The following is a 14,348-nucleotide window of genomic DNA, read 5'->3' as shown; positions in this document are numbered from 1 at the left end:
TCAACTACATTTTGTCTTATTTTTACTATGTAGCTATTCTTTGCTTAAAAAATTATGGTCTGTTGCAGTTTGCATTAACCCACCGATCTTAATTGGATATGATGTTTCAGGCCAGGTCACTTAGTAGCTGAACTGTCTTTGGTGAACTATCTCACTCACTGTGCCCCTCCTTCTGCAGGTGGAACATGTGGCCAGTGGACGTTGTCCAGCACGGCTAAGCACCTGGAGTGGAAGTAAACAATGAATATGAGTCCCTTTCCCTTGTAAGAAAAAAATCCAAAAGAAGAAAAGTCTATCTACAAATAATTTAAATAGTAAAGTTAGATAGGACCTGATGAGCTGTTTACATCAATTCTATGCTATAGCTACTACTGTTATACCATAAACAAATTCTCCCTTCTCATCCTCCCCATTAAGAAATGGCCACTTTTGGGATGGGGTTTTAGCTCAGCAGCATAAGCGCCTGCCTTGCAAGTGTGCGGTCATCAGTTCAATCCCTGGTACCGATAAAAAAAAAAGGAAAAAGCCAAAAAAAAAAAAAAAAAAAAAAGGCCAATTTATCCCAGCCCCTCAGTCAGTGTTTGGTCAGGGATTAGACCTATGATCCAATCCAAGCCAGAGTCCTTCCCTACTAACTCTTAGACTTTTTTCCTATTAAAAAGAGTGTCCTCCCTTTCTGGTGCAGAACTGTATGGACAGACACCTGTGTTTGCAGGTGGCATAGCCCCCGTCCTCTGGAAGGGCATGGAAGAACAATGAGCAGTGAAGAGGTGCTGGTGACATCAAGTCCTTGATCCCTGGTGCTTCTTGCAGACCACTGAACAATCTGAGTAGTTTTCCATTAAGAAAACTTAGAGCTGCTGCCGTGTTACTTATAATTGCAAGAATCTTGTCTGTTTATGAATATGCTAACAATGGTATTTTGGAAGAAAACATAGCAGCGTGGAAAAGTGACTTTGAAGCATTTTACAAGTAGGAACATATGAAATTATGTGAATGATATGTGTTGCAGCTATTTAAAATAATTATGCACATACAAAACAAGTGGAAAGCAAATACCTTCAAAGTAAGGTATTTTGCTAAATATCCGTTATTTAGCATGGCGCAGTTAAAGACGATTTTTTTCTCTTCTTGCCTTTCATATATAATAGAGCAGAAAATATATCCAGCAACATTCAGTTGTGCAAAGCAAACATTTGCTTTTTACACCAGCCCAAATCTGTTTTTTTCTTTGTCTTTTTCCTTTTTATCGGTACCAGGGATCAAACTCAGGACTGCCTGCTTGCAAGGCAGGCACTTATGCCGCTGAGCTAAACCCCCAGCCCCTTCCAGCCCATATCTTATTCATTGGTTCCACACCCTTATTCACAATGAACTATCTTAGCCCCTTCGGTATCAAAAAGTCTGTTTTATGAACCCAAGGTCTCATGCATGTTGGTTAAGTGCCCTCTCCCCAGCCCTTGGCTTACTTTTTCTTAAAGGTAAATAGTTAATTTTTATTGTTCCTGCCCTCCTTTCCAAATGGTTCTTTGCTGTGTGAGTGTTTTAGGTGTGTGACTTTATGGCACCAGAAGGCAACGAGCCCTGGGTTCCAACACCTCTATCTTTGTGCTTAAAATTGGAGTTGGGACTGACATTTTTAGCAATGTCTGACATGTACTGTGGACATCTGTGTGGCTCTCAGTGGTCTTCCCTTGTGACTTGCTTCAAGATCCTTCTTGTCTCTTGGTTGAAGAATCTCACAAAACCCATGCAGACCCTCTCTCAGTCTGGTAACTACGCAGTGTGGATTTTGTTTCTGTATTCATTGTCAATTAATCCTTCACTGAAGCAATTCGCTTTGTGGTACATAGATAGCTGTGGGCATTCTACTGGACCACAGTGGGGGTCACTATGATGTGTTCAGGATAGGGACCTTCACCACCATGGCCCACAACTGGGCTGTTTCATTAATGATACCAGAGAGTTTTCTGGCTAAAGATCAGCGCTGCATCTCTTAGGAAATGTTGACATCTCATCAAAAGTGATATTTCCACTGTACCTAATGTTTTTCTCTTTTCTTCTACATGGTTGCTGAGGGCTTTGGAAATCAGAGTAGAGGCTGCCACCACCTAGGCCTGGCTATCTGCGCTGAATGGTCAGTTTCGTTGTAATCCTTGATCCTTCCCATCGCTGACTGCCTTCGCAATGTCTCCTGGAGACAGATTCCAGGGGCCAAACTTGGGAGCCTGGGAGCTAGGCCCCAGCTTCCCCACTGCTGTGCCTGGGCTACGTGACTTTCATCTCCCTGAGTCAAATGTAGGCAGCCCTGCACCATGACCAGGGTCAGATGAACTCAGAAGCAGGACAACCGAAGAGAGCTGTATCCTTGCTTCTCTCAAGACCACGCTGAAGACTCAGGCTGTTATTTTAAATGAGTACATGTTTGCAGTGTGTAATGAACACATTCATTGTGGAGAGTTGGTACTTTTACATAGCGCATCTTAATGCTCTCTCTCTTTTTCGTTTTTGGTTCCTGCCCCCTCTCTTTCTGTTGCCTCTATGTCTTACATGTTGTATGAGAGTTCGTCTACCAAGTTTCAAATGAAGACCACAGCACTGTCCTGTCCTTTTGGAGAACCTTTTTTTTTTTTTAATTGGTACCAGGGATCAAACTCATGACTGCCTGCTTGCCGCTGAGCTAAATCCCCAGCCCCTTTCTGGAGATTATTTACCCAACTGACCTACCAACTCTGGTCTCAGCCCTGAATGGAGAAGCCAGGATATATAAAACTCATTTTTCCCTCCAATCACTCTTTAAAAAATCTTGTCTGCTCCTAGCATTCCCTTGGTTCAGAGAAGAAAGATATCCCATCCCACCTTTTCTATGCAGCAGGAATACCTTATGCCAGACCTTAGTTCTTTCAATCCGAGGCTTTAGAGCCTAGGCTCATTTGGTTCCGGCCCTTGATATGCTAAGGGAAGCCACGGGAATTTAAAGAATCCTACACTTCCTATAGTCTCTGAATTTCCAACTCTTTTTCTTTTTTGGTACTGGGAATTGAGCTCATGACCTAGCTCTTGCCAGGCAGGCACCGCGCTGCTAAGCTATATCCCCAAGCCCCTCAGATTCTTTTCCTAGGATCTCAATTTTGGAAACCAAAAGCTGTTCCTATACTTTTTCTTCTTTTCTATTTGCATTCCTGCTATAAAAATGTAAGACCTCTCTGAGACATAGAATCCTCAAGCTTGCTAAGGGAAAGAGAAAAATGTATTTAAAATACAATATCCTTGTTACATTCATTCAGATTTTCTTCAACATCCTTTACAATCTCACCTAAGCTCCCTTATAGTCACCTAAGCTCCCTAACGACTCCTAACTGAATTGCAAAATAGAGTAATGTTAATTATTGTACACTGAATATTTGGTGCTAGACAAATGTGCTTTCAAACTTTATTCATATCCACAGTGAACAGAGGACAAGATGTGTAACAGAGCTAATTTAGAGGAGAAAAAGACTTTGAAAAATTCATTTATATCTTTTTATAGTACCGGGGATCAAACTCACAACTTTCTGCCTGCCAAGCAGGTGTTTATGTCACTGAGCTAAATCCCCAGCCCCAATCTTTTTGCTTTCTCTAATTTTGCCTGAGGAGCCAGACATTTTATTAAAATGGTATAAATTTGGGCTTGGGGGATAGCTCAGTGGTAGAGCACTTGTCTAACATGTAGGAGGCCCTGGGTTTGCTGCCCAGCAGTCCAACCAACTAAATCCAAAATGAAAATTAACAAAAGTATTGCAAATTTAATACTTTAAAGTACAATTGAAATTGAAAAAACATCATTGAATACAAAAATGCTAACACTTAACACACTGCTTAGAAAATAGTGAACCCTTAAAAATGGCAAGTTATTCAAGGGGGCTGGGGATTTAGCTCAGCGGCATAAGCGCCTGCCTTGCAAGCAGGCAGTTGTGAGTTCGATCCCTCGTACCGATAAAAACGAAAAAGACCAAAAAAAAAAAAAAAAAAAAAAAGGCAAGTTATTCTTTGTCAGTGTTATTTCTACTGATGACCAATAGGAATAAGCATCTTACTATGCACAGAACAGAGAACACTATGACATTCTGAGCAGGAAAGTGGGTGAGAGGCTTTGTGAAGGCAGGAAGTCCTGGCTGATGGGAAGTGCGGAGTCCGCTTCCCTGTCCCTTTTGGGTGGGAATCAAGTTGTGTGGTGTCTTGCTCAGGCTTGACTGCTACTGTGTGTGGAAGCCACTGAAGTCCCCCTCTGTGGTTCAGCTTTCCTCTTCGCAAAATGATGGGTTTAAATATCATCTGACTGTTGAGGTTTCTCCCAATGTGAGGACTCCCGAGAAAATGCTGTGCTCAAACATGGGAAAGTCTAGAGGTCCAGAGGAGCCCTTAGAACTTCACGGCCACTCTGACACCAGTGTCTGTCTGCTTTCCTTTTGATCTCCCCTGGCTCAGCCACAATGCAAAGGAAAGACAAAGGGACCAAGAACAGAGAGAGAAAAGCACAGGGATACACAAAGTAGGAGATGACAGGGAGGGGTGGAAAGACCCACCCAGGCCCTTGGGAGGGAAAGGACAGAGGAAAAGGTGAGGGACATCAAGGAAACAACAGTTGTCTTCTTTTGTTCATGAAACAATATAATAAAACAAAAAGCTAATATTTATAAGCCTTTTCCTGGGTTTGGCACCTTGTTGATTGAGTGACAGTCATCTCATTCAGGTCTCTCTGCGTCTCAGTTTACAGAAGTGAGAAGCTGAGGCTCAAACTGTTAATCGGTGTCCAACATCACTGATCAGTAAGAGGCAGGACCAGGACTTGAACTTCAGTCTCTCCTACTCCAGGGCTTTTGCCTATGCACGCTAGTCCATACCACTCTCTTGCCAGCATCCTCTGAGAAAGGGAAGTCACTATTTCACTTTACACCAACTTAGAACTTAAACTGGTGTCACGATTGACCAGCAATAACACTCATCAGCCCCTGCAGGCAGACACGAACCCCTCCATCACCCCTTGATGACATTCAGGAAAATAATGACATAAACAAGAAGTCTTTTCAGTGTCGGATGCTAACACACTCAGACACTGTTTCAGTCTCTAACCTTGGCTTGGCCTAGTATGAGGAAATTTGTAAAGGACGGCATCAAAGTCCTTCAGGACAGTCTCCAAGGTGCACGTGCCTGCACCAAGTCTGTCCTCCTTTTAAGGTGGTGACATCTTATTGCTTCTGGAATCAGAATAAACATCTGGCAGCTTCAAAATCTGTCTCTGACAGTTACTGACTGGAGAGCAGGGTGACCCAATCTCACCCTCAGAACTGCGGTGGCCCCTCCTGCAAAGAGGAAGCACAGTCCAAAGTGCTGTGAGGATCAGGGCAACCTAGACGCTGGAACACGGTGCATGTTCGCTCCCTGAGAATTCTTTCCTCCTTTTTCCGTTATTTGTTGCTATGTAAAATATCATCCAAAAGGTCACAGCCCTAAGGCCTGTGCGCATTGGCCATAAAGGGGATGAGTGAGTTTTGCTCCACCAACGACCATTTATTTGCTCAGGGTTCCCCAAGCTGGGCTGGGCTTAGCCCAGTGGTCCTTCTGTGGGTCTCAGGATGTGATGTCTAGGATGACGCCACTCACGTGTGAAGACTTCATCTTCCTTGGTTCGGGCCCACTCCGGGGAAGATTGCAGATGCAGGGGTTCCCGTGTGGTGAGCCCGGTCTGTCTCAATCTCTCTCCTCACCTGTGCAGGTAAAGCTTTGGGCTCGCCCTGAACTCAGAGATGCGTGCGGTGTGCACAAGACCGGGCTGGGATGCAGGGCCTCCTCTGGTGTCCTCCACTTTCTCTCCCTATTTCCTTCCAGATGAACCTTTAACTGCACTTTCTGGGTTTCCGATTGGGGGAGCAGCAGGAGGGAGATTTTAGCACTGTGCCCACTGGCCAGGATTTTCACTTTGCTTTATTGCTACTTTGATTTCTCCTCTTGCAGCCTCAGGACTCTGGAGAGAAATTAGTGGCTTCACGCTGCGTGGCGCCCACTCTCTCTCTCATTGGCAGCTGCTGTGGCTTCGCCCCACCCCTATTCCCGCACTTTTCGTGGTCTCTAATGCCAAGTGCACTAGGATCCCGGAGGCGCATGATTCCCCTTAAACCTCTGCGCTTGCTGGGAAGCTCTTCGCTCTATTCTCGGTGGTTAAGGGCCATTGCGTTTCTTAATCAATTACTGGGTTCCCTGCAATCCTCTTTAGAAACTTTTTTGCTTAATGTGAATCTAAAGGCATTCACGTTCGTCTGCAAAACTGGAGCCGAGGGAATGCAGCGCAGGAAGGCTGCAGACAAAGCCCAGGCTTCTGACCCTGCAACGTCAGTTTAATTATGGCAAATTCGTCATGGCTGCCAACTCCTCTTTTTCTTCCTTATTACTAACCAGGAAACTTGCGGGCCAGGGGCTTTGTTTCCAGTGGAAGTCTGTGTGCTTTGGGTCCCCCGGGGAGCTGGGTGGACACAGGTGGGCTGGTGCACTGCGCGTGGGGACGCAGAGGCGCGACCTGGAGACTCGCTGGCTGGCACTGCGGGAGGGGAACCGGGCCCCACTGTACAGCGTCGTGGTCTCACTGATTCGGTTCTTCTACCCCAAACCCCTTGCTACTGGCCTTGGCTGGACAATGTAAACTGGCACTGAGCATGCAGCAGTGTAGGCATTCACCTTCTGCTAAGTCAGGCCTCTGTCCTGCCTGTGCCTCTGGCCTGGTTTTCATTCCTATTGCCCTCAGCGGGTGCAGGGTGTGTGGGGTGTTGTCCGCACTCCCTGGAGCTGTGGGTGGTAAGTGATGCTTCCCTAGATTGGGGACAGCACTTATGAGTTTCCAAAACACGATTCCATGCATTCATTGTGTCACTGGAGTTCCTCGGGAGGCTGGAAGAAGGCAGAGCAACTCTCAGTCCTCTTTCAAGCTAAGGAACTGAAGCTCAGAGGAGTACAGGCGCAAGACCAGGGCTGCGGGACGAGAAAGTGCAAGGATAGAAAACCAGAATCTTTAGTCCGTAGCCCCAAGACTTTGGCAGTCAACAGGCCTTTTAAATATCTCACTAATAACCCTGATAATCCTGTTGGATAACAAAGCAGTTGTTCACCCGTGTCATGACTTCTCTTGGAATAAGAAACTGATGCAGAACAGAGATGGGGAAGCTCATCACTCAGCTGCATGTTTCAGAGCACGAACGTCCAGCCTTTGGCTTGCTGGGGTGCACTGAGTGAGGAGGAATCAGCTTGGGCTCAGTATAAAACACACAGGATCGCTACTGCATGGAGGTAACAAAGCTTCCTTTTTATGCTTTATTATTTTACACAAACCCAAGTTCACTAAGTAAATAAGAAAACTTACATGTCTGCCTAGTTACAGTCAACACCTGTCTTCACAGGTATACATGTGTAGGTGGGTCGCAGTGCTGTTCCTGGTAATCGCTGGTTTTATTCCTCAAGTTGTATATGCACACATAATGTCTCAGCACAGGGTTTCAGTCAGACTCACTGCGTGGTGGGTAAAGGAGGCTCACACACCGCCCTGTGTCCTTCACAAGCCAGGTTTCATTGCCATCTACTCACTCTGTGGGCCAGTATCATGCACTCAAGCCATGAAATACATAGCTAAAAATCACATTGAAAGTTTATGATCTTGTGAGGCCCCATTACCAGCTATTCAGGTTAGACATCCCTGTGTTCCAGCTGTAACACCTAAGAGTCACCCCTTTATCCCTGCTCCTGGTGATGTGCCACTTTCCAGTGCGTGGGGAAAATAGTTTTTGGTACGCAGAATCAAACTCATGACCTCACGCTTGCCAGGCAGGAGCTGCCCTGCTGTATCCCTGGCCCTTGTGGGAAAAATAGTGAAGATGAAAACCATTTAGCTGTTAATTTGCACTGTGCCTGGCTTGATGATTGAAGACAGTGTTGGGGATAGATTGAGAGAAAGCAGTAGAAAAGGAATTCTTTTAATTCTTTCAAGTGCATTAATCATAGGTAAAGTCAAGTGATTGAAAGCCATTCCTCTGGGACTAACTATCCTGCTGTCAGGTTGAGTTCTGAGTTGATATTAACCTCACTTCTAGCTCAAGGGAAGAACCTTGGTTCGCACGAGGAATGCTGGCACACAGCAGCTGTATTTTTTGTGGGGCTTGGTGGTATGAGGTTGAGAGGCTCAGGACTGCCTTTGCCATGAGGGATAAGTTGGAATTTCTAGGAACCATTTCTGAAAGTCCAAGGGTGTAGATGAGAAAGAAGTGATTTTTAAAATGTATGCAGGACATATTTTAGAGGTCCTGAATGGGCTGGGTCTGAAGCAATACTACCCTGAATTATTCTTAAATGAATCCTACCACCCTCTTTAAACCAGGCCATATTGAGTTTGCTTTTCATCCCTTACAAAAGATTACCAACTGAGACTTAGTCTTAGGCTTTTCTACTCAGTACCACCATAGAGCTTCCCAGGTGGTATTCATGGTACACCCATACCCTGAGTGGTAGATATTCCTTGATGTTAAAACACCTTAGCCCTCCAGGAAAGACTTGGGGCAGCCAGAGCGCTCGGCTGGTCATTTCCAGCAGCAAGAAGCCTTATCCATTTCCCCCAGAGGGACGACTACAAGTTTTTCAATGTATCTCACAGACTTTCAAATATATTTAAAAATTCTTTAAGCCTCTGCATTCAAAACACCAACCCAAGTTGCTTTCCTCATAAATGTGGGCTGAATTTGGTGACTTGCTTTTTAAAAATAGAATATGGCAGACGGGGGCACTGGCTATGCTTCTATTGTCACTCACCCTAGGGGTGGTCAGCTACTGTGACAGGAGTCTAGCGGAGCAGTTGAGGGAAAAGTTCACGTGGAGAACTGAGGCCTCCCGGTAACATCTGGTGCCACCTTCCCAGTGGTATCAGTGAGCCACTTTGGAAGAGGACGCTGTGCTGTCGCTTGTCTTCAGATCACAGCAGTTCTGGCAACTTCTTCACTGAGACCACATGCAAGACCACAGACTGCACTGCTAACCCGCTGTCGTGGGCCCAGCCCACAAGAACTGCACGGTAGGTATTTCTGGCTTCTGTTTCAAGCTGAAGTGGGTGGGGCTCTTTGTTATGCCTTAGCACACAATGCGTAGAGCCACGATGTGAAAAGGAGAGGGAGCAGGGGCAGGGTATTTATGATCTGTCATCCCCAGCAATCCAGTGCTGTATTTAGGACCTTTAGTTTTTCTGTGTAGAAAGTAATACATAATCAATAGCAGTTTAACGTTTGCGATAACAAGCACTTAGCAAAAGAGAAGTTGAAAATACACTTTTAGCCAGAATTATCAACGATGGCTCTGACAATTTGCTTTTTTTAAAAAATGAATCTGTTGTCATGGAGAGCATTCCCATGGAGTACAAGACCAGCCCAGCCAGGGATATTCATGTTTTGTTTGCTTAAAAGTCTTAAATGACACTGACAATTGTACCCTCAACCTCGCTGAAGGGGGAAGGCGTGAAGCTCATCAGATGCTCTAAAAAAGCTCTGCTAAAGGGATTTGTGGGGTAAATCAGGAGGGCCATCGGGGCATATAGGGTTTCCTAATTTTCAGCAAACACAAGACTTCCTTTCCCAATGCTGAGGAATGTTTAAAATGCTTCTTTTCAAACCTCACATTTAGAAGACATCACAAGAGGACCAATGCCCAAGTACTTTTTTTTTTTTATTGGTACCGGAGATCAAACCGTGAGCTTGCAAGGCAGGCACTTATGCCGCTGAGCTAAATCCCAGCCCCCAAGTTCTTTGCTCAGCCACATTTAAATAAGTAGGGCAGTGCCCTCACTTTGTGATTGTTATTTAAAGGACAACTAAAAGAATTGGGAACCAGCTCAGAAAGGGAGGAAGCAGCCAGAGCTGCTATAAAAGGGCCCACATTTTCAAGGCACATAAGTCAAACTCTTAGATAAGCCCCAGGGTTAATGATCCAAATTCTGATAGTTTTACATGAGACACTATCCCCACAATTTTGGTTATCTATATTTTGATCCCACAAATAAGAAGCATCAAGCTAGGAAACTCAGAAGCTTCTAGAACACTGTCCTATATGGTAGCCGGTAGTCACATCTGGCACATGAGATGTGGCTAGCCCGAGGTGATGTGCTGAATATACAAAATATACAGTCTATTTTGAAGACTATGAACTGCAAAATACCTCAATAATTTCTATCTAGATTACAATCAAAATGGTATTTTATATATGTTGATAAAATTAACAAATTAAAAGTTGTTCCCTTCATGTTTATTTATAATGTGGCCACTAGAAAATTTTAAATTGTAAATGTGGCTTGCATTATATTTCTGTTGGGCAGAGTTCCTTTAGAAATGCCTATTCATTCTTTAGTTGGTCATTTTGTCAGTCAACAAATACCTAGGAGGATCTTCAGTGTGTTGAGTATGGGGTGAAGGGTTAGGAATGCAGCAATGAACATGTCTCTTGTACTTGTTAATTTAAGCAAGTGTACCCACCACTGTGTGCAAAACAGATTGAAAAACAAAAACTGATACCAGACTCTAGAAGCAGAGACTATTGAACCAGAGAGATTCTAGGCTGTAGGGTGACGGTCCCACTGAGCACCTAACTCACTGTTTTGAAGCAAAATACAAATATAGGCCGTCCTGAGCCACTCAGCAAAGGTGACATCTCTGCTCTCTCAGCTGAGGGACCGTGGAAGATGGTTATAGTGGTTTTGTTCTGCCCTGTTTGGGGGGCAGCATCTTGCTCGGTAGTTTAGGCTGGCCTTGAACTCGCTGGGAAGCCCAGGCTGACCTCGAACTCAGGACCCTCATACTGCCACAGCCTCCTGAGCTCTGGGATTAAGGCATGTGCCACACTCCCGGCTGAGAGTGTTTTTACCCTTGCTCTGCCACGGTGCCCCCCACAGACGGTGATACAAACGTGCAATTAACATTGTCACGTGTAGTCACTGAGGAAAGCAATTAGCTATAGAGTACACTTTAGGGAAAGTTCTGCCACAGGTGCCTAAAAATCAAGGTTGGCACTTAGACACATAGCCTTTATTATTATTACTATTATTTTTAAAGTGTTCTCTTTCAGAATATCAATTCCTGATAGCTGATAGTATAAGCAAAAAGTTCTGGAATATCTATCCAAACCAAATTCTCTGTCTTGGACACCAAGTTTAATGGTCACACAGAGGCGCCACCCTGGGCCGTACAGCCCGATGGGTGCCACCATCACCCATCTTTCTGCGTCTTTGAAGCTTTGTTCAGGCTTCACAGCTTTTTAAATTGTCAAAGTGTAAAAACAGGAGCTGCACGGGGAAACATTTTGCTTGCAATTCTAATCTCATCTTTAATATGAATCATATTAAAAATACATAACTTAATTCTTAAACAATAACTTTGTTCACCTTTCTTTTAAAGTACTCTGTCAGAAGAGTTCAAAACCAAATATATTTTGCAGCAGGCAGACAGTGCAATGTTCTGAAGTGAAAGCAAACATATTATCTGTTTATAAAAATACACTTGGTCCCAGAGAGGAAGCAGCGTAAAGGAGCAGGCAGAGAGAGAGACGTAACATGCCAGAGGGAAGCTGCCTCCATCTACGCGGATCAGAGTCAGCGTTTTCTGACTGAGTTCTGAGTACCGTGGATCACCGAGATAAGTGCTTCGAGTGTACTCTTTATAAAAGCATGTTAAATTAACTTAACCATAAAAAATAAAGCAAATATAACTGTACAACCATCAGTCTACTGTTCCTGAAGACCACAGCAAGTTCTCACACAATCTGTTCCCAGATTCTCAGACATCACAATGTTTGGACTTGCAGTAAGGCTTCCCCTCAGAGACTGGCCCAGGGGTTTTGTGCTTCTAGGAGTTCATTTTCCCTTTCCTTAAAGAGGAAGCAAGCGAAGTTCCCCTGAAATTGACTGGTGGAGGAGTTTTTCTGTGCAATTTGAGTTCATCCTGTGCATTCAAATGCAGGCGTCAGGAAGTCACACCTCGGGTGGCCAGGGGCTTCCCACTCAGTGGGAGAAGCTACTTAAACTTTGCTTTATACAACAGTGAGAAAATTACACTTGAACAAATACAGTGCCCCCTTGATTATCGGGCCCCTGGTGCCCCTCCCTGTCGTTCGGCCGAGTACAGCAGGGTGCCCTTCCACGGTCCTTGGCTGCCCGGCTTTCAGATCGAGGTGCAAGGAGGGTGTGGTCAGTGCAGGGCGGCAGCTGTGCGGTGCTTCAGAACGTGTGTTCTTCTCCTGGCCACTGGCCTCAGTCTTCATGTGTAAAGACGGCTTTTCTAGCTGCCCTGTGACAACTGGGTCTCACATTTTCTGAAGCTGGATCGGTGGAAGGACTCCCTGAAATTCAGAAGAGAAAGCAGGAGAGAAGATGCAGATGGAAGATTATTAGCTTTCTGAGGAGGGGCAGGGAGGAAATCACCCCCCAGAAAAGGACACCAAGCCTGGAGGACTCGGTAAATGGGTAAATAAACCAAGAGTGTGAGACTCCTCCACGGGGTGTCCAAACCAACCAACCAAAACCAACACAGGGCGTAAGGCAGCCCGGGGAAGACCGGACACAGGCCCCGGGAGGGTTTGGGGTGTGAAGACTTTGACTCTGACTCCCGCATGGCCGGTTCCGCGGCCTCCTGCCCAGAGCAGCCCAAGAGGCTGCCCTGCTCCTTCTTACCTCTTTTGACTCTCAACTCTGAATATGGGCTTGTAGAGTTCTGGGATTTTCCGCTCAATCATTGGCCTGAGGCTCTCTTTCAGCTTGTTATAGTTCTTCTTGAGCTCCTGCTGATACTCCCTCTGGTCAGCTGTGATGAGACGCTTGTTTTTCTCCACAGCCTCACCGCAACTGAGATGGAAATATCAGGGTAGGATTAAAAAAAACTGAAGTTTTACTATACACGAGTTTGAAATATTTATTAATTTGGAGATGATTGCATTGAATACTTGGGCACTTCTTATAAGTCAATAAGCCACAAAGGGATAAAATAATGGCTGTGACTTAGCTGACATGTAATAATTGGAAATAATTCTATTATCCTTCCAAAAAGCACACTTCTGGTGATTAATGCAGCATAAACTATTTTCCTACTAGATTTGGGTTAAGTTACAGAGACACCCAGCCATTGTTACCAAATCCTTCCTATTAATGCAAACACACCATCAGGGTGACAGGCACAGATCAAGAGGCGAGCAGGCAGCTATAAGCCAAGGGAAAGGAGCCTGGCTCAGACAAAATGAAACGTCTGACCGCAACACCATGGTGGGAAGAACCAGCTACCGAAGACAGACAGATGCTCCGGAGGCCAGCACTTCCTCAGCTGGGTTTTCACTGGTTTTTTAAGTATGGCACGAATTGGAGCAAACTGCAGCGTAGCTGGGAATTTCTTATCAGAGGTTTTAGGGAAGACCTGGAGGGGAAGTTGCATAGCCCTTGATTCCTGAGAAATATATACTAATCCTCATTATGACTTTTTACTACTTCTTAAGTAACAGTTAGAAGCTACCACCACGTATAAAAGAAAATCAGCTTCTTGGGACTTCAAGGCCCAGGTTAGTTAACTCCACCTGATTCTAAGAGGTGGGACGAGGCTGCAGAAAGAAATTAGCTGCCTGTTTGAGGCCGTCTATGCTGACCATTTTGGGAGTAGCAGTTGAACTCTCTGTAGCCTTCATTTGCAGAAGCAGCAGTTGCTAGCTCACACACGGGGTCTCTTATCCTGTGCCCTTGCCTGGGTTAACTGCTGGGTATGCAGACAGCATTAGGGTTGAAACCAGCGGATACTCATTAACACAATGACTTAATCATTGAAATCCTCAGTTTTCTCATCTATAAAATGGGGATAACAATATCATGTAACTGCCTAGGGTTGCTGGGAGAATTAAAGGCCAGATTCATGCTTACAGAGCATGGCAGATTTGTATTTTCTAAAAACAGCTATGGGTATGTGCTCCCCAGTACCTGGAGAGCGTCCCCTGTCAAGACAATGGTGAGCCTCTGTGGCTGCCTCAGTGTAAAAACTGGTGCAGCTGATGCTGTGTGGCTGGGGAGAAGGTAAAATGGCCCCTCTCCTTCCCCAGCGCCCTCTCAGTAGACCCAGCAGTAGGAGGACTGACCCGTCCGTGGAAAGCAGAGTCACCTGGGCTGCTCCAAGGAGCAGAGGGCCATGCAGAGGCTGTGGGAGGAGGAGCCAGTGCTGTGGGGCTCCTGTCCTGCAGGGACCCAGACCTTCCCGGGAAGCAGCTGGCGGGGACCCAGGCCCTGGCTGCAGCTGAGCAAACCCCCCTGGCAGAGCCCGTCAGCC

At 45.4% G+C, this 14,348-nt stretch overlaps 1 protein-coding gene across 3 annotated transcripts in view; it reads right to left on the bottom strand.

Annotated features, from left to right (window-relative positions):
- Positions 1-11,353: 11,353 nt before the first annotated feature.
- Dock8 (dedicator of cytokinesis 8) overlaps positions 11,354-14,348 on the bottom strand; it is a 212,014-nt gene continuing 209,019 nt past the window's right edge. For all 3 annotated transcript variants that reach the window (XM_063250292.1, XM_003472270.4, XM_013155055.3), the window contains 2 exons: positions 12,722-12,892; positions 11,354-12,390 (listed from right to left, as the gene is read on the bottom strand). In XM_063250292.1, coding sequence (XP_063106362.1) covers positions 12,330-12,390; positions 12,722-12,892 — 232 coding nt within the window. In that variant the 3' untranslated portion in view covers positions 11,354-12,329. The remainder of the gene's footprint in view (positions 12,391-12,721; positions 12,893-14,348) is intronic.

The sequence above is a fragment of the Cavia porcellus genome, unplaced genomic scaffold (genome assembly GCF_034190915.1).
Source record: "Cavia porcellus strain 051 isolate PalLab524CR breed Dunkin Hartley unplaced genomic scaffold, mCavPor4.1 scaffold_1, whole genome shotgun sequence".
In the NCBI taxonomy this organism is placed as follows: domain Eukaryota; kingdom Metazoa; phylum Chordata; class Mammalia; order Rodentia; family Caviidae; genus Cavia; species Cavia porcellus.
This window is presented reverse-complemented; position numbering and strand designations above follow the sequence as displayed.